The sequence below is a fragment of the Trachypithecus francoisi genome, unplaced genomic scaffold (genome assembly GCF_009764315.1).
Source record: "Trachypithecus francoisi isolate TF-2019V2 unplaced genomic scaffold, Tfra_2.0 Lachesis_group3, whole genome shotgun sequence".
NCBI lineage: Eukaryota > Metazoa > Chordata > Mammalia > Primates > Cercopithecidae > Trachypithecus > Trachypithecus francoisi.
Window position 1 is genome coordinate 68,885,866 of NW_022681468.1, and position 19,113 is coordinate 68,904,978.

The 19,113-nt window shown below is 37.9% G+C and overlaps 1 protein-coding gene across 1 annotated transcript in view; it reads left to right on the forward strand.

Annotated features, from left to right (window-relative positions):
* The window catches only part of SLC25A21 (solute carrier family 25 member 21), a 526,576-nt gene that overhangs the window by 464,421 nt on the left and 43,042 nt on the right, over window positions 1–19,113 (forward strand). Inside the window, exons 4-6 of the mRNA XM_033188230.1 lie at window positions 6,376–6,442; window positions 11,108–11,167; window positions 15,063–15,170. Coding sequence (XP_033044121.1) covers window positions 6,376–6,442; window positions 11,108–11,167; window positions 15,063–15,170 — 235 coding nt within the window. The remainder of the gene's footprint in view (window positions 1–6,375; window positions 6,443–11,107; window positions 11,168–15,062; window positions 15,171–19,113) is intronic.

Consider the following 19,113-nt stretch of genomic DNA (forward strand, 5'->3'; position numbering starts at 1 on the left):
TAAAGCAAGGAACTTTTTTTAGTCATTCAAATGGACTAAAGATGTGAGGTACATGATGTTTAATTAAGGCTCTATCTGACTGACTGGTCTCTATAGGTGTCTAAAATTTAGACTTGAAAACAAGGTAACCTAAAACTGGACTTAATGAGAGACTAATGAGAGACAATAAGAAGGCATGAACCACAGAGACTGGACACAAGCTGGAACTCAAAGGAAATTTTACATTTCCTTGCTTCCATACAATCATCATCTTTTTATTGGTTGCTCTGTGGCCTTGTGGCCACCCATATGTTAGATAGCTTCACACTTTTAAGATGGGTATGTGGGGGGGTTGACTGAGGGATAAAATTATTTTATAGGGTTTGTCAGAAATCTGTATTCCAAATAAGCTATGTGTAAGCTGTCTTTGAGGAGAACACGTGTGATGTAGTTTTTGATCTTCATTTTACAGATGTACATAAGTAATACAATTAAAAACAAATGTGATCCAATATTGTAGCACTGTGTATCTACTTAGGTTTGTGAACAATACCTCTCATTAGTCTATAAACCATCACAATCTAGTGGCGTTGGATCCTGGTACCCCTTCCTCATATTTGCTGTGTGACTTTGGTCTGCTAGCTTCTCCGTATTCATCTGCGGTAAGGGGTTATTTCGTTCTTTCACAGACAATCACACTAATGGGATGGGGTTTTATGTGTGATGGGCTCCCCAACATAAGCAATCTAAAACCATTTCTTAAGAATAGTTCTCACATCTTCCTTAAAAACGCATTGCTTAAGATTTAACAATTATCTTTAATATAATTATGATTTTAAGAATTTCAATTTAAGGCTTTTTGTTCAGAAAGGGATGTGCTAAAGGTAATTTGTGTCAGCATATTTTTAGCGGCAGGTTGACAGAAGACGTCATTAAAAGCAGCTCAAATAGTAAAGGTTTATTCTTAATTTTACATCATCAGAAATCTGGAGGTAGGATGCCAGCATTGGTTACTTCAGAAGCCCAACAATGTCATCAAGATCCAGGTCCCTTGCATCTTTCTCCTTAGCCATCCTTAGCTTGGGAGCAATGATGTCTCACTTGGCTGCAGTCCACAGGCATCTCACACAGTTAGGAAACACCTAGCAAAGAAGACAAGACTTTTCTTCCTATGGGCTTCTTTGCCTTAGACTGGAAATCCAAGCCTTCCAGCACACCATTCCTCTTGTCTCTTGGGCTAGGCTTCAGTCATATGCCCATGCCTGACCCCCTCACTAGCAAAGGAATGAGCCCACCATGATGGGCTTGAACAATTCTGCTTTATCCCTTTGGCTGGAGTAGGACTCTCCTCCCTAAGCGTGGAGTATGGGGATCACTTATACTCTGAGGAGCAAGTGGGGTGAGGGGCATGTATCTGTTGGGTCAGTAACCAACATTCTCCCACATTGACAGAATTATCCTGGTGTGCCTCTTTTTTTTTTTTTTTTTTTTTTTTAGACAGAGTCTTGCTCTGTTGCCAGGCTAGAGCACAGTGGCACGATCTCAGCTCACTATAACCTCCACCTCCCGGGTTCAAGTGATTCTCCTGCTTCAGCCTCCCAAGTAGCTGGGACTACATGCATGCACCACCACACCTGGTTAATTTTTGTATTTTTAGTAGAGAAGGGGTTTCACCATGTTAGTCAGGCTGGTCTCGAACTCCTGACCTCAAGTGATCCACCCACCTCAGCTTCCTGAGGTGCTGGGATTACAGGTGTGAGCTACTGAGCCCAGCTTCCTGGTGTGCCTCTTAAGGGCAAAAGTCTATCTTGAGGAGGAAAAAGTTTATCCTATGGTTCATTTTATTCTCATTCTAAAACAACTAGAAAATATTTAATCAATATCCCAACAATTTTCACAACAATTTTCACAAAAATGATCTTATTCATCTTAAACCAGTTCTATCAGTTATATAGTATTTCATATTACTTTAAAACAGAATTGAATAGAAATTGGAACAGAGACCTGTTTTTCATGGCCTTTTCTGCTTCCTTCTAAAATAAGAAATGACAAGGTATTGTTGCAACATAAATAATTTTTCAAAAGCTTTTATTAAAATAGTTGTGTGTTTTTTTTTTTTAAAGCTATACTGTATAGCCTACTGGTCAAGGACATAAAAGAACTTGATTTAGGTTGCTGTATCTTATTTGGCAATGACATGACAGTAGTCCTCACCAGCAAAATGAGAAAAATAATTATAAATATTTTAAAGAATTGTTGTGAAAGTTGATTGAAATTACTATGTGTACATATACCTACATGTTTTTATTCTTAACACAAAAGCTATTACATACTAAGCTTTCAACAGATTTGTCTATTTTTACTTACAATAATATTTACAAAAATCCATAAACATACAAGATAATACTTTTTTACATAGGATAGTTAAAATCAAACTCGCACCTTTTAGAAGTAACAATTTTGAGAACAAAATATAAGGGCTGCTATGTAGTTCATAATACGATTTTATGGGAGGGCTTGTAGTAGCTCTCATGCCTCTTCCAAAGATACTTCTAGTTGGCTCTATGTGAGTCAAAACTTTAGAGTAGAGTGGTGCCTTTGTTGTCATGTCAGAGAGAACTGCCTTTGCTGCTACATAAACGTTTAGAATCCCACGATCCATTCATCCAGCAAGTAGACTGAAAGCAGCTCTTGGCTGCTTGTGACGTAAGTGGGATGACACATATTAACAATGGGTGTCACCAATCTCTTAACTTCCTGGATTATGGTCCTGGTAAGTTGTAGGTTCTGCACAGCAAGCCAAAACCACATGAAGGCAGAATGGACAGTGCATGTGAATATAAACATCAGTTGTTTTGCAGAAAAAAAAAAAGGTATCTGTTTCATAAAACATCACAACTCCTTTTTGGTTTTTAGAAATGTCATATAATATTTTGCATTGGGAAAAGTTTCGATAATTATCTAGTCAAGAATAGCTATCAGCTTGAGCCCTTAGCTACATGCTTTTACCCGCATTTTATATATGACTCTTCTGGTCAGCTCAAGTGCCAATTTTAACTGAGAGTGAAGCTCTTCCTATGATTGGACATGGCATGGAGGTTCTACAGCAACCACTTTGGCTAGAGGGGCTATGATGCTTACCTTCTGGATCAAGGGCTCTGGGTTATAAATAATGAATGCAACTCAAACTTATTTAGGTAAAAAAGAGAATTTATTGGAAATGTTACTGAGCATCTCATAGAATCAAAGGCAGAAGTAAATACCAATATTCAAGAAAGGCCAAGATGTAACTAGGCTTAAAGAATTCTGGAAGCAGGGCCACACTCACAGAACCAGAGCTTCTCCTTCTTGCTTCTGTGCCTCCCTAAACGGTGGCTTCTTTCTTTTTTATCACTGTAGATTGACTTTCTCCAAATGACTGAAAGCATGACTGCCATTGAAATCGTAGATTTATATGTTACAGTTTTCACCAAACAGAGCAAGACTGATCCTGTTCCATTTCCAAAATCCTAGGCTAGGTCTAGCTTGGATCAAATTAACTCAGGCAAAGAAGTAGAATGCCTTTTGAACCCATCTGGGTGAGGCGCTCAGTCAACCCCTGCCTATAAGTAGTATCATATTGTACTAACATGATTAAAACAACTTGATGGGGCAGTCCTAAGCAGAAGCGGTGGTGACCTGACTGTTCCATAGATGTCCTGTATTGCATGGATATAAGGTAAAAGCAATGCAAGGAGGTAGGTAGTCCTAGCTTCCATTTACCAACAAAGGCTGCCTATTGTCTTTGAGAACTTCTTGTTAAAATTGCTCATTCTCAGTTTGGAAGCTCAGGATGGTGGTATGGGAGGAGGGGAACGATCACACATGAAAGTAGCTGAGCAGAGAGAAGGGAAGGAGGGCACATCAATGAAGCATCATCAATACAAACAGAGGGCTCTGGACCTCCCAGCTCTTTTCATATTAAATCCTTATGCTTCTCCCAGCTGCCTCTTCTCTCCTGCATCACACCTCTTTTTAATATTTTCCCCCATCACTTTTAAAATGAAGGCCTTCTGTGTACTTATAAGACTTTAGTCCTCTTCCAGAGAAGCAGTGTAAGATTTGATGCAAAAGTCTAAAGTATGGCAGATTCTGTCTCTTCAGAGAAGTGCTTGCCCATGTCTTCTTGTACTTTTTCTCAGAATAACAGAATCTGAGGATTGAAACAGACCAGACTTGAGGGTCATCAAATGCATGGATTTGCTGTGTACCTCCCAGTCGCTGGTATTCATGACAAGTGGCCATCCAGACTGCTTGATCACATACCAAAGGGGAACTCACCACTTTTCAGGAGAGCCCATTCTATCTTTAGACAGTTCTGACTATTAGAAGTACTTCATTGTGTTAAGCTCCACCTGGGCCAAATATGTGTCTTTTCTTGTTGCTTCCACCTGTTGGAAGTTCTATCACCTGGAAACAAAGAGTAAAGTGTAATATCTTTCCTTCACGCACACCTTTCAAAAGATCCATCACATTCACCAGATTTCTCCCTAAGATCATTCTTCTCCAGTTGAAGCAACTGTTCTTCCTATAACTGTTCTCTGTAGTGTGGGATTTCAAGTTCCTCTGTTGATCTGGACATTCTGTTTTAAAAGCTTTACTTATGTGAGTGTTTCTCTTTATTTTTTTTTCCTACAATAATCAGGCATAGTCTTCCAGATGGGGAAAGATCAAACAAAAAGAACAGAACTAATAACCGTTTTCATTATATATATAGAACTTCTGTTCAAGAAAATCACGTTTATGTTTTGGGAAAACCAACCTATGCTTAGTCACTCTTTATGCCAAAAATTACATAGTGATTATAATGAAATTTAAATGAGAAAAGTATTTAAATGTTATTAGTTGCTAGAAGAAATTTGTGTTGATGTGAGAATTTCAGACATCAGTAGTTCAAATTGGAATGGAAAAGGGGTGGGGACAACTCATGAATTGCCATAGCTCTCCAAATCACATATCTACTTTACTTCCTATTCATAATGCTAGCACTATCCATTAAGTCAAAAATCATGGGCAGAGTAAGCCCTTGTCAGGGAATCATTTGATCCCTTTATTCCTCTTTATGACATCCATAAGCTTAACAAATGTTTGTGTCCTGGTTACATTAAAAAAAGGGTTTTGTGATAAGAACTCCAAAGGTGCACAGCCCTCAAGTTTCTGTGTAAGCTCATGAATTGAGTAAAGCAGGTAAGTGCTTTAGTCCCCTCACCAAAAGGTACTATATAAACCAGTGAATTGAGGGAGAACAAGAGTTCGCCATGTTGGTTTGGGTGGCACAGTGGGGTCACCTGAATAAATTCTCAACTTCTTGTTCCCAGAAGCACAGCTAGAAGTGGACCTAGTTTAAGGGAGTTGGAGTGAAGCTTGGGGGGGTCAATCAGAGAAGCTGCAGCCCCATGTTAGCTGGATATCCTAAATTAGGGACACGTTGAGCTCTGCCCTTATCTGTAGTCACTTATGGACTAATCAGGAAAAGTGATTACCCAGAAAATAATGCATAATATTCTCTTCTATTTATATATTTTAAGGTTTGAAGTAAGATATGGCATATATATGAAGATTCCAAGACAAAGGAATTTAAAATTTTGAATTCTAAAACTATAATAAGAAATAAATGGTGACTTATAAATCTAATCATATGTCACTCATTCCTGCTTTTTTCTAAAAATATCTGACTATGTTGCCCATCAACATTGGCAAAGAAAACTGGCTTATGCCCTGTGATTTTGCATATCAGCAAGGGAGTCTGACAATTCATCTGTTGGCAATACGTAGTCCTACAGCCGGCCCTCTGTGACCTTCCTCCACCTCCATTAAGGAAGCTTAAAAATTATGACTAATTCAGGACGGGACTGGAAGTCCTAGTACCATACCCACAGAGCTTGTTAGTTTCGTTGTATTAGTAAAGCTAAAATTGAAAATTTCATCAGCTCCTTTGCCTCAGAAATGTACAGTCTAATAGGTTCAGGAATGATCCTAACCTCATTTGGTTACCACAAGGGAGGAAATGCAGGACTGTAGATAGCTTGAAACTACCTGCCCCACAACTGAGAAGTAAACTCAAGAGCCCTTAGAGTAAGGAAGTCAGCTTCATCGTTAAGGTACAACTAATGGTCATGCTTAGCAACTTATCTAAGGGATTCCCATCTCAGTATCACGTATTCACCTTCTGAATATCATAATGCTAAGAGACATAGAATTTCTTTCTTTCTTTAGAATGAAAGGAAGACTTCATAATTGGTGTGATATGTTGAATGATCCAGAATACTTTAGGATTAGTTGCTTTATCTAAACAAAGTCAGAAATACTTGTTTCTTAATTTCTTTACTCATAGGAAATCTTTTATTTCTCAAACAGGTTGTTTGGTTTTTACAAGGGAATTCTGCCACCTATCTTGGCTGAAACCCCAAAAAGAGCAGTGAAGGTAAGCATTGCATGCATTTGCACCAAGCAAAAGTAGGGTGCAGTAACAGCTTCAGCACAACAAACTCTAAGACATTAAAATGAATTATATATAAAACACTAAAAATTTTAATGCAGAAATTATAGCATAATTTTTATTATAATTAGACTTGGCCAGTCTCTCAAATATGTAGATCAATTTGTAGATTTTTTTAATCAGGTAAAAGCATTCTATTCTAAAAAACAACATGGTGAATGAAATTCTAGTAATCAAACCACAAAATAGCTTGGACCTTTCTTCAAAGCAACTCAGAAATTTTCCTTTGGAGAAATAATTATTAAAGAAAGATCGACGGAGGGAAGAGGAAAGAGGAGAGGAGGAAAAGCCTTTCTCCCTGAATCATTCCCATTTCATGAACAGAGTAAACCAATATGCCATATTTCTTTATATATGATTCTCATATAACATATTTATTTTGCATGCCAACTTCATTTTCCCCCTTAGTCTCCTCTTTTAAAATTCTCTATTCTGGTTCTTACAAAAATTATTACTTCCACTACCCTGATTTCCATTTACTTAACCACATAACTGTAGAGGTTTATGTACTACTTGCTAGTTCAGTATCTGAAGAGGAGCAGGAAGATATGGCAGAATGTCCAGGGGCAAAAGAACTCAGTCTGACTACTGTCTTCTCTCAGACAAAAGTCCTGATCATAGCAACTCTGGCAGGCATTGCTACCCCCCTACCCTGGCCCTGCACCACTGATATCACCAAATAAGGCTTTGTCCTTCCATAATAATGATAACCTAAACTTAAAGACTGACTTTCCAAGCAATATAAGGCTTTTTTTCACATACATTACTCAATTTGTATTCTCAGTACTCCTGAAAGGCAAGAAGGAACAGTTCATGTACTTTTACTCAGTAAGTTCAAGAGGGTGACTGGGTTTAAAATTATGATAAAATCACCCACATATATACATGAACATCCAACCTTTATATTATGTCAAAATGGTAATAGGATTAAATTCAAATCTAGAATTTGGAAAACAAAGCTTTAGAACATACCTTCTCTATAAATTCACCCTCTTTGTTGGTATAGGTTTTGTGAGTTTATAGTGACCTTATAGCAATACAAATTTTGTTATAAGGATCTGAATCACAGTAGAGAATCTGGAATAAGTTCACCAAAGTACACAAAAGAGCTGAATTGGATTATGAAATGACTTTACTTGATAAAAGATTGCCCAAGTAAACAAATAGAGCAGAGTTCCTGTTCAAAAGGAAAGTCGCTTTGTCTGCATGGAATAATATATTCATCTGTTCAGTGATTTACATGTATAAACAAAGTAAACTACAATTAGAGCTTTTCCTGGAATATTTTTTCATAATATTATGTGTTGGAGACAATTTAAACTTTAAGGGGATTAAGACTTATCACCATTGAGCAATCTTTTACAGAAAAAAAAAAAAGTTGAGCTTTATAAAACAGAGTTAGTTTCTCTTTTACAAAAGCAATGCTCTGTGCCAGAACAATGGTTAACAGATGAACTTTTGGGCAAGTGAATATGGTGTATGTGTCCCAGACATCTTGTTTCAAGTAGATTTTACCTGAAAAGTATTGAGACATATGGTAAGTATGTTGGCTTTTTAAGTATAACTTGGAGTTAAGTGTATCTTTGCCAGATGGATAGCACTCGTTTTTCAACACAGTTTATGAAAACATTCATCTTATAGATATTTATCATAGGATTTGTGAGGAAAGCAATCACCTGATTGTAACGATTTCATACATCATAAACTGCTTCATTGTACGTCATCAAAGTTTACTTCAGAAAAAATATATTCAGAGATTGTGGGGTGTGTGTGTGTGTGTGTGTGTGTGTGTATTCTTTGGTACTGACACTTTAGCTAAAATCATTACCATAATCAGAAACAATCTTAAGTTTTATGTACTTTATTATTTGAAATGAGCTTTATCATTAAAATAATGACTTACTGATGCTAAATAAGTGTAACTTTTCCTTTCACAAATTAGACAGAGTTAGTATTGTAGTTAGTAAAAGGAAATGAAGACTTCAGAGAGACCAGCTGATCCCTCAGAGATGGATGGCACCGTGGTTCAGGCTTCAGGGTCCAGTCTTGAGCTTCACATGTGCAGAAATACCACTTTTCCCATGTGCAGTTTTCTCAAGGACTTCCTTATGCTGACTACATTCACAAGAGATTATAAACTATGAAGGCTAATTTGTTCACTATGGTATACCTATACCAATAACAGTATCTACACATAGTAGATGTTCAGTTGATATTAGATGAATAAAGGAAAAATATAAAAAAAGAAACAAAGAAAACTTAAAGAAAGAAACAAAGAAATATACATAGAGAGAAAATTCCCACATCTACTATTCAGAGTATCTGGAGGGCCAAGACTTCCACTCCTGGTGGAGACAGAGTCAGGGACCAGTATGAAATAACAGTTCTCAAGACACTGGACATCAGATGATGAAGGCTCGAAATACCTGAGAAATGGAAAACAAATGAAATGAGCCCTGTGATGCCACAGCTTACTGCCTTGGGATACTTTCAGGCCCTGGGACAGGGAGGGGAAACTGAGGCAGAGCCCAGGGGACTCCCTGGGTTGGGTAGGAGCTGAAAGCCAGGGGAGAGCAGGGCAGCCAAAGTCCACAGGACAGAGTACCAGGGAAGAGCAGGCTGCACAGAGATAGAACTCCTGAGACCTGTAGAAGGACCTCTCCAAGTTTTCAGCTGAGTATTGACCAGTGCATGCCTGGGAGGAAACTACCAATGCCTGGGTAAGAACCACCCAAAAGGCTTCCAGGGAACAGTGCTTAGCAGTCACATCCAGCTGGGAATAGTGCCTGCTCCCACCAGCCAGACCGGAAAGCTTCAGCAACCCCCAGGGCATTGAGAAGAGTGCTCATATACTTAAGGCCTCTATGATTCCTTTGGTAACCTAGGTTACCAAAGTTACAGGGAATAAAAACTAAGATTTTTCAAAAGTCTCATTTGTACCGTTCCTGTCAGGGAATCTTACTTAAATTATCTTATTTAATAATCTAAAAGGTAAGTTTTGAGGTCTTGAGAGTTAGAAAGGTTAAGCAGCTTTCCTGTGCTTTCACAGCTAAGCAGCATAACCCGGATTCAGCTCTAGGACTGCTGACTTCAAAATGCCAGCAAGGTGATTCTCAAAGTGATGATGATGATGATAATAAAAATGAAGAAAAATCAATTATTTTTAAAACCTAAGATTATCACACTTTTCCTTCCATGGTTAATGGTTTCTAGTGGTTAATGGTTTCATCAAAAATGTGGTGGTCCCTGGTGGTCGCTGTTGAGTACTATTTTAACACCAGGGTAGTTTCAGGGCTTTCACTAGCCACTAGAATGTTAACTCAAGTAGGCAGAGGTTCTCTTTGTTTACCATTGCATCCCCGGTACCTAGAATAGGAGGTCTCTAATAATATTATTAAATGAGTGAATGAATGAATCCCTGTTCTAGAAAACTCTACATTCATAGTGCATTTAAAAGACCATGGTACAAAAGTAGTTCCTGAGTGTTGAAAAGAATAAAAATTTATCAGGTAGTAAAATGATTCTTGGGCTGCCCAAACACTCATTGAAGCCATCTATAAGGAGCTACTTCTTCCGAACAACAGAGTATTTTTGGCTCTGAAATCTGGTTTTGCTTTCTTGCCCCATTTTACTGGGCTATTAAGTAATGGAGTAGAAAATATTGGGGACCATATAATACCCATACCATTTTTGGGGTCTTGAGAATTAGACTCTAGCAGGACCTAAAAACGTGCCTTGTCAGTGGTGTTGACAGCTACCTGAACGTGCTACCCAGGAGCAAAACATGTTCAAGCAGAGTTGTTGCTCAAAAAGTAGAATACAGGAAGAAAAAAGGGGAAAATGTATTATATGAAGCAATTGATTAGATTCACCTCCACTGAAATTTGTTTGCAGAGAAAATTATACTAAACATTATCTACCGAAGAAACCAAAAATACCTTCACCATCTTCATCACCATCAGTTTTCAAGGAAGGAATTAGCAGCTTGCTTTCTTTGTTCAGGTTGAGGACAGTCTTGCTTTATGGCAGGGGATGGACTAGATAACCTCATTGGGTTCTTCCCTAGTTTATCGTGGCATCTTCATAATTATTTAGTGTTTTCAAATTCCATGGAGCAGTGGGGAGACACCGAAATAGAAATGCAAGTTAACACTGAAAAGTGGATGTCTTTTACAAGTGTGTTAGAAAATTGGGCTTTCACTGGGAAAGCAGTTCATAGAGAAAACATAGGAGACCAAAGATGTCAGGTCTCTAGGCCTATAATGTTGAATCACTGCCATAAGAGAGAAGTCTATTGATGTCTGGGGAAACTGAAAATGGTCATGGTAAATGGAAGTTGTATGGTTCATTTACTGCTCTAAAGGATTTCATCAGCTCTTCTGTAGGTTATTATAACTGCATTTGAAACTGTGAATGTTAAAGAAAGATCCAATAGCAACTACCTGAGACAGGATTAAAAACTGTATTAGATAGTTTATCATTTTTTGAAATGCTGGTTAACATAATGATTTACTAAAGAAATTTGAGTCAATTAAAGAGTTTGTTGCAGGAAAATTGTTATAAATCTGTGAGTTTGGTTTTGTTTCACAGTTTTTCACCTTTGAGCAGTACAAGAAATTGCTGGGATATGTGTCACTGTCACCAGCGTTGGTAAGTGAGAGTATTTATTATACTTAAATGTATGTGTTATTTCATAAAGCAAAATCTAGAAACAAAAACTCTTTTGATTCCCAAGCCCAGCTACTAAAATATGAATTCAAGTTATTCAATGTTCAGCTACTTGTTGAAAGCCATCTTCCTAATAACTCACAATTTGGCTATTTTATAGCTCCCAGTGATGAATTTATGATAATAATGATATGTCTGGAAAGGTCCCATATGAGATATGGTCAAGAACATGAAATAAAGAGTACATTTATCAAAGACTCTTTTTAAACCAAGACATGCATATGTTTACATACATACTGCTTATATCTATGCAAAAGTCAACATGCCAAACAGGTCACTTTTCCAGCTTTTGCACCAGCTGTAGTAAATATAAGACTTCAGATCCCTTGAGATGAAATCATTCTGTGGTCAGGTGCAGACTGAAGGGCCTTTTATAGGAATGACTGTAAACAACTCAACTAAGGAGAATTGTGATAGTACAATGACATATCTCATATATCACACAAAATTCACTTGGTGATTTGAACATTTCCCTCTGCCATTCCCCTCCTTCTTGGTGACTTTCCTACTTTTCACAGGAGTTAATTGTATTGACCAAATGGGTTCTACAAATATGTGTGCAACAAGAGCCCGCAAGGGAGTAAATGCATTAACTTCTCCTTCCAAGTCCACAAAGAAAAGCAAAACAAAATCTGCATTGGCCCTCCAATTAGCAATGTACTCCAGTCTCTAGGAAAATGCCCTCATTTGCCCACTAAAATGGACAATATTTGAGAATTTGTATTCTGCCAAATAGACTGTCCAAGAAGAAGTATGTTATTTTTAAAAAATCATACATGCCCCTTTTCTAGGAAAGATCCTGTTAGGAAACCTAATAGCATCACTTTTTGTTATGACAAAGCAATGTCTTGTCCAGTCCTTGCCTATACAAGGTGGCTGGGAGACACGGCCTCCTAGAGAGGAGGGAGCAGTGATACCATGAATCTCGAAACTAGCTAGGATTTCTTCCTTTTAATTCTTTGGCATCTTCTCTTAATATCATTCTTAAATTTGGAAACAGCTTGGCAAAAAGCGGATTAAAAATTTCCTAGTGAGAAACAATAAAATATGGTCTCCAGAGGGCCAGCTGGCTGTTCTTGTGTCAAACATTGGTACCATGTGAAAGACTGTAGGTCTTTGGACTCTTGAGAATTGAAACAAAAAAGCATTTGGTCACTGCAGCTACTATAAACAAATGCATGCCAACTGTGTACAGTTCTTCTCTTTTCTTGAGCTCATTTATTTCAGTTACTTTTTTTGATATGGCTAGACATTTAAACAGCTGTTAAGTGTCCCCTGGTGCTCTCACATGAAAAGCCTAGGAAGCTGGAAACCCAACAGTAAATGTAGGTTTCTGGAACAACCTATGTAACATGATCTGCTGATATCTGATCAATTATTTTGACAAGGGACTGCTGAACACTAGTTCTGACAGCAAATGTAGCTGAATTTTATAGAAGAACAAAAAAGTGAATTACTTGGAAGATTGCATATAGTAAGTAATAAAAACCTGGACATCTGGATTTTAGCTTTCCCAGTCAAAAGAGTTTGGGACTAGTATTTTTTTTTTCCACTTCTGGCTTCCATGATGGAAGTCTGAGATAAATGAATAAAATATTTGATCAGTTACCCTATGCACATATGCTTAAAACCGTAATGAAGGGAGATAAAATGGAAACATCATCAATGAGTCTCTCTCTCCTAGAATCTGTATGCAATCTTTCTTTCTCTTTTCTTTCTTTCTTTCTTTCTCTTTCTTTCTTTCTTTCTTTCTCTCTTTCTTTCTGTCTTTCTTTTTTTTTTTTTTTTTTTATTTAACGGAGTCTCAATCTGTCACCCAGGCTAGAGTGCAGTGTCATGATCTCAGCTCACTGCAACCTCTGCCTTCCAGGTTCCAGTGATTCTCCTGCTTCAGCCTCCCCAGTAGCTAGGATTACAGGCATGCACCACCAAGCCCAGCTAATTTTTGTATTTTTAGTAGAGATGGGGTTTCACTATGTTGGCCAGGCTGGTCTTAAACTTCTGACCTCAGGTGATCCACCCAACTTGGCCTCCCAAAGTGCTGGGATTACAGGCGTGAGCCATTGCACCCAGCCCATTCTTCCTTTTTTATGTGCAACAAGACCAATGGTGTTTGCATTACACTCTATGAAATGGTTTCACACATTATTTTGAGCCTTAAAATAACTTTATAAGCAGGGAAATTAGATATTATTATCTCCATTTTACAGATGAGAAAACTGTGGCTCATCAGAGATTCAGCGACTTATACAACAGAGCCACAACTAGCACCCATGACACCTTTGTGTGAATAATGAAAAGGTGCCCCTCCTCCCGACGGTTGCCTCTCCAGGGCTTCTCTTAGCAAGTGAGGGGCAAGCTGGATTCTGGCCTCCAAGCATCCTTGGTTGGGCACCTTTGTCTATGCACAAGCTACTGTGTGTTACAGCTGTAGTCACGCAGCCAATAAGTGCTAGAATTGGACCTAAACCCAGACCTCCTGCCTCTGGATCCTGCCTTTGTGCCTCCCTTTCTAAGGTTACACAACATTCCTTTCTCCCTCCTTCCTCTCTTTTAGAAGATATTCCTTTCTCCCTCCTTCCTCTCCTATTTAGAAGATATTAGAGCCCATTGCCAAGAGTTATCTGTTGTTTACTCTTCAATGGTTTTATTCTTCTCTTGGTTGTCTACAGTACTGCCTCTTGTCCTGGAATGGAGATTCAGCACTAAATAATTACTTTTTTTCAAGCATCTGTTTTGGAGATTGGGGCTTTGTTTCATTTTGTTTTGTCTCGTGTGTATATGTTTTAATTGTTGTGTTTATTTTTGATACAGATTTTCTGGAAAACTCATAAGTGTTCTACCTAGAGGTAAATTCTAGGAAATTGTTCTTTCCTATTGCAGAAATTCTTAACAGATACCGAACAAGAACTTGACATACAGTCACCTTTTGATAAGCTTTCTAGATTTTATTTGAGCCCTTCAGAGTAACCTAGTCATTTCTTTGTCTTTGTCTTTCTTTTCTTTTCTTTCCTTTTCTTCTTCTTCCTCTTCTTCTTCTTCTTCTTCTTTTTTTTTTTTTTGAGAGAGGATCTCACCCTGTCGTTCAGGCTGGAGTACAGTTGTTCAATCATAGCTCACTGCAGCCTTGAACTCTTAGGCTCAAGTGATCCTCCCACTTCAGCTCCCAAGCAGCTGGGACTGTGGGTGCACATCTAGCCATTTCTGATCTCAGCTTTTAGGTTTAGAAGACTGCGTTAATTGCCGGTGTTTTTTAAAATAGGGAAAAGATGAATAAAAAATAGTTTTTGTTTGTTAATAGTCCAGAATAGTGACTCTAAAAACACGAACATAGGGTTAAATGTTTCCAGCTATGTTGTTACCTGAAATTTAGCTTTTTAGAAACAGTTTATTTGTGGTTCTGCTCCTTGAATTTCTTATATGCCCAATAAAGGAATTTAAGTAGATGTTTAAAAATGAAGCTCTCCTTTTACAATTCAAATTTTCTTAATTGTTATATGTCCAGATGTTTTAGTATCCACCTTTAAATCAGTAAAGCAACCTTGCTTTTTATTGAAGGAAAAAGTCGTTGTTGATGGGGCTTTGACATTTTATTTTGAAATTGTTAGGATGTGGTTTGTGGCTTCTGTAATTTCTTCTTCATGAATTGTCAGCATCTAATCAAGAACTAAAGCTGTTTAGTAATGGAATATGGTGCATTTATGTAGGTTTCTCCATTCTCTTTATAACGTTCAGCTGCATAGCGTAATGAATAGGATGTTTAACCCCATACACATGATAACTTGTTTTAAACTATTGATTGATTTACTTTTTCTAGACATTTGCCATTGCTGGATTGGGATCTGGACTAACAGAAGCCATTGTAGTTAACCCTTTTGAGGTAGTAAAAGTTGGCTTGCAAGCAAATCGGAACACATTTGCAGAGGTAACTATTTAATGTTTTTCTATTGTTGAAGGCATGTAAAAACTTATTTATTTATTTATTTATTTATTTATTTATTTATTTATTTTGAGATGGAATTTTGCTCTTGTTGCCCAGACTGGAGTGCAATGGCACGATCTCGGCTCACGGCAACCTCCACCTCCCGGGTTCAAGCTATTCTCCTGCCTCAGCATCCCAAATAGCTGGGATTACAGGCATGCATCACCATGCCCAGCTAATTTTGTATATTTTTTGTAGAGACAGGATTTCTGCATGTTGGTCAGGCTGGTCTCGAACTCCTGACTTCAGGTGATCCACCTGCCTTGGCCTCCCAAAGTGCTGGGATTACAGGCATAAGCTACCACGCCTGGCCATAAAAACTTATTTTTAAGTATGATGTGAAACAATGGACCCAACTTTTATCCACTTATTAAAGCCATAGTAAATCACTGTTAAGGAAATAGCATAAGAAAAAATCAAATATCTCCTGCAAGTAAAGTGTTAACAAAAATGCACTGAGATCTAATGGACAAACACTTGTTTATTCATTTTTATTTTAGAGCTCTAATGTAATCTGAAATGACTTACTCGGAAATATTCTCCCAGCTGCTGGCAAAACTTCTTTTCAATTGCTCTAGAATGGACTATAGCTAAACCACTGAGGTGATAACATTATTTTGCTTTTTAAAAAAAAACTGAGTCTTTTTTTAAAAAATGACCTCACTCCTTTCCCCAGTACACCCACCACCTGCCCTGAAAGATTCGGATAATCTGTCAAACTTGTCTTTTGGTTGAATCTGAATGAGCACTTGGACAATGATGGGTCTTGACATTTCATCATTGGTACATGACGTTTCGTGCAGACAGCGTTCCTTGGTGTGTGCTGCCTTCACTTCCTTCCAGTTACCTAAGAATTCCCTTTCAACTGCCAAATCCAACTGTTCTTGTTTTATTCTTTTGGGTGCTGGGCACAAGGTAGGAGGAAAACAAGGGGATTGGCATTCCAGGTTTCTTCTTAACATTTTAATTTAATTCCACAACTGGGTAGCATGTGGTAGAAATTGGTTTGGAGTATCTGCTGACCTGGATCTTTCTGTAGGAAAGTTCCCCTGCCTACTGCGTAAGCAGCTGCTAATGGGTGGAGACCCTTCACTCCCACCCTACTTCCTGCCTGCTGCTGATGCTGCGTGAGAGCTTCCTGGCAGTTTCTCAGGCAGGGGTATGGGAAAGGAGGGGGGCCCTACTCACCTTTAGCTGCCAAGACCTGAGGGGACAGGGTTGGGCTGTTATAGCAGATGGCATCTACTCAGATGAGGTCAATCCTAATTCAGGGGGAATTTTTTTTACATTTCAAAAGATTGTCTTAAATACAGTGATATACAGCACCTTATAAAAAGTTGAAAATCTCTGTATTCTAGTTTTTGTTTCTCTTTATTATTTCTTGAATAAAAGAAAAAGATGGTAAGGAATGGGGGAGTGGAAAAGAAACATTTTTTAAATGTCTTATTATTATGGAGCATTTAAAGCAGTTTCCATGGAATCTGCTTAAGGAAAACTTGGTTTGTTGGACTCGGAGAATTACCAGCTAGAAGAATATTGCAGAGATCCCTGTCTGGTGTTCCATCTTACCCCTTGGGAATCTTGTCTTGAAGCAGCAATGAGTAGGCAAAGGAATAAGCAGGACTTGAGTTGCAGTTCTTTATCTAGGCAGCATGTAACCACAAGGACTCAAATGGGACAGAACATCAAGGGGCACTCACAGGAATGAAAATCATGAGTTATCAGGGCACCTTGACTCATGCTAATATTCTTTTTCTCTCCATTGCCCTCAAGGAGGCTCTGCACTGAGGCCAAGTAAGAGCTGCTAATGTTTTGCATGTGCTAAATGACTTGCTAGAACACAATAAACACCCTTCCTGCCCAACAAAAGAATGTGCTGCATGTGTACATGCCACCAGTTCATCACTTACACAAATGCAGTCAGTGTAAATTATGTATATTTAGCCATTTTTTAAAGCAGGGGGCAGGGGATAGCAGGAGCTTGTTTGGGGTCATTTCTTTTGCGTTATCCACTGAACTGGACAGTATCAGGTATTTACTTAGAATAAAATCAATTAGATGCATTATAAAATATTTTAAAAGTGACTTTAGTTAGAATTTAGCAAAGTAGTAAATATGTAGGTAACATGCATCAGCATTTATTTACAGCAGCCAGCAGAATTCAGTAGCTGAAATGAGAAGGTGTTCTGATGCGGCACATTATGGGCAATGTTCATCGAATTGAAGCAATAGGTGCTTTTCCTCAACAGACAGTAATGGGATTGTGCCTGTTGTAGAAAATGTCTGAGAAAAAGAGATGATGTGATAAGAATGGAACATTTGGATCTAGTTATTTAGAAAATAATTGCTGGTCATTTTTGCTAGTATCTTATAGGTCTTTTGTCTAGGACTCAATAATGCCGAAACCTTCTTCATTGACTAGCTCCTTCTTTTATCCAACAAGGGAATAGATATCCTTTAGTTAACCTGTGCCTGTGTTGATTTCACTCAAATATTAGGTATGCTCACCTTGGCATGTGTGTGACCAGGAATAATTCTTGCTTTCTTCACTCTAAGGCTTTGTGGGTTGTTAAGTATAAAAGGGAGATGTGGAGGAAGAGGAAGAAGAGGAGGAAGAGAAATGGAAGAAGAAAAGAATTAATGTAATGTCCACTGCCTTTAAAAATTTGACTTAAAAAAATTAATGCAAGCATAAAAGTAATGCATATTTATGTTACAAAGCACCAAAATATATATGTGTTTCTTAAATATGCACGTATAAGTACACCAAAAATGATCTAGACTCTAGAGCAGTGCTATCTAATGGAAATATGTGAGCCACATTTTTAGCAGCTATATTTAAAAAATGAAAAGAAACAGGTGAAATTAATTTAATAATGTATTTTATTTAACCCAGTATATTCATTTTTCTTAAGATTATTTTTAGAGCAATTTTAGGTGCACAGCAAAATTGAGCAAGAGGTAGACTTCCTATGAACCCCATGCCCCCACACGTGCATCATCTTCCCCATGATCAACATCCCTCATCAGAGTAGTCCATTTGTTTTAATTGATGAACCTACATTAACATGTCGTTCTCACCCAAGTCCATAGTTTACATTATGGCTCACTCTTGATGCTGTACCTTCTATGAGTTTGAACAAATGTATAATGACATATATTCACCATTATAGTATCATACAGAGTAATTTCACTGCCCTGAAAATCCTCTGTGTTCTGCCTATTCATCCCTCCACACCCCACTTAATCCCTGGCAATCACTGATCTTTTTACTGTCTCTGTAATTTCTCATTTCAATGTGTAATTGATATAAAAATTATATGAGATATTTACATTCTTCCTTTATACTAAATTTAAAAATCTGGTGTATATTTTATGCTAACGGCACATCTCAACTAGGACATTTCAGGTGCTTAATGGCCACATGTGGGTAGTAACTTCCAACGTGTGGGTAGTAACTTTCATATAGGGTAGTTCAGGTCTATAGGAATTCATACTAAAATTCATACCTCTGGAGAGGAGATTGGAATAGAGGAGGAGAAGGTGAGAGTTTAAGAGAAGGGCTTTGTGATGTTGAATGTTTTAACATGAGAATGCATTCATGTTTTGTCTGTGAACATTTACATGCATGCTCTTCGTAGAAAATTTAGAAAATTTAGAACAGTTTAAAGAAAAGTATGTTATCCAAAGGAAATACTTCTAATGGCTCTGCCAAGATCAAGCCCTGCCTTCAGGGAAGACCTTCTCAGCGGATCAGGTGGGAATGACTTGCTGGCCTATCTTGGAGCTCAACCTTGCATAATGCAGGTGCCATGATTTCATTTATAGGAGCAGAACCCATATTTTTTCCTACTCTGTAATTTCTAACAGAGTTTAAACTTTGTTT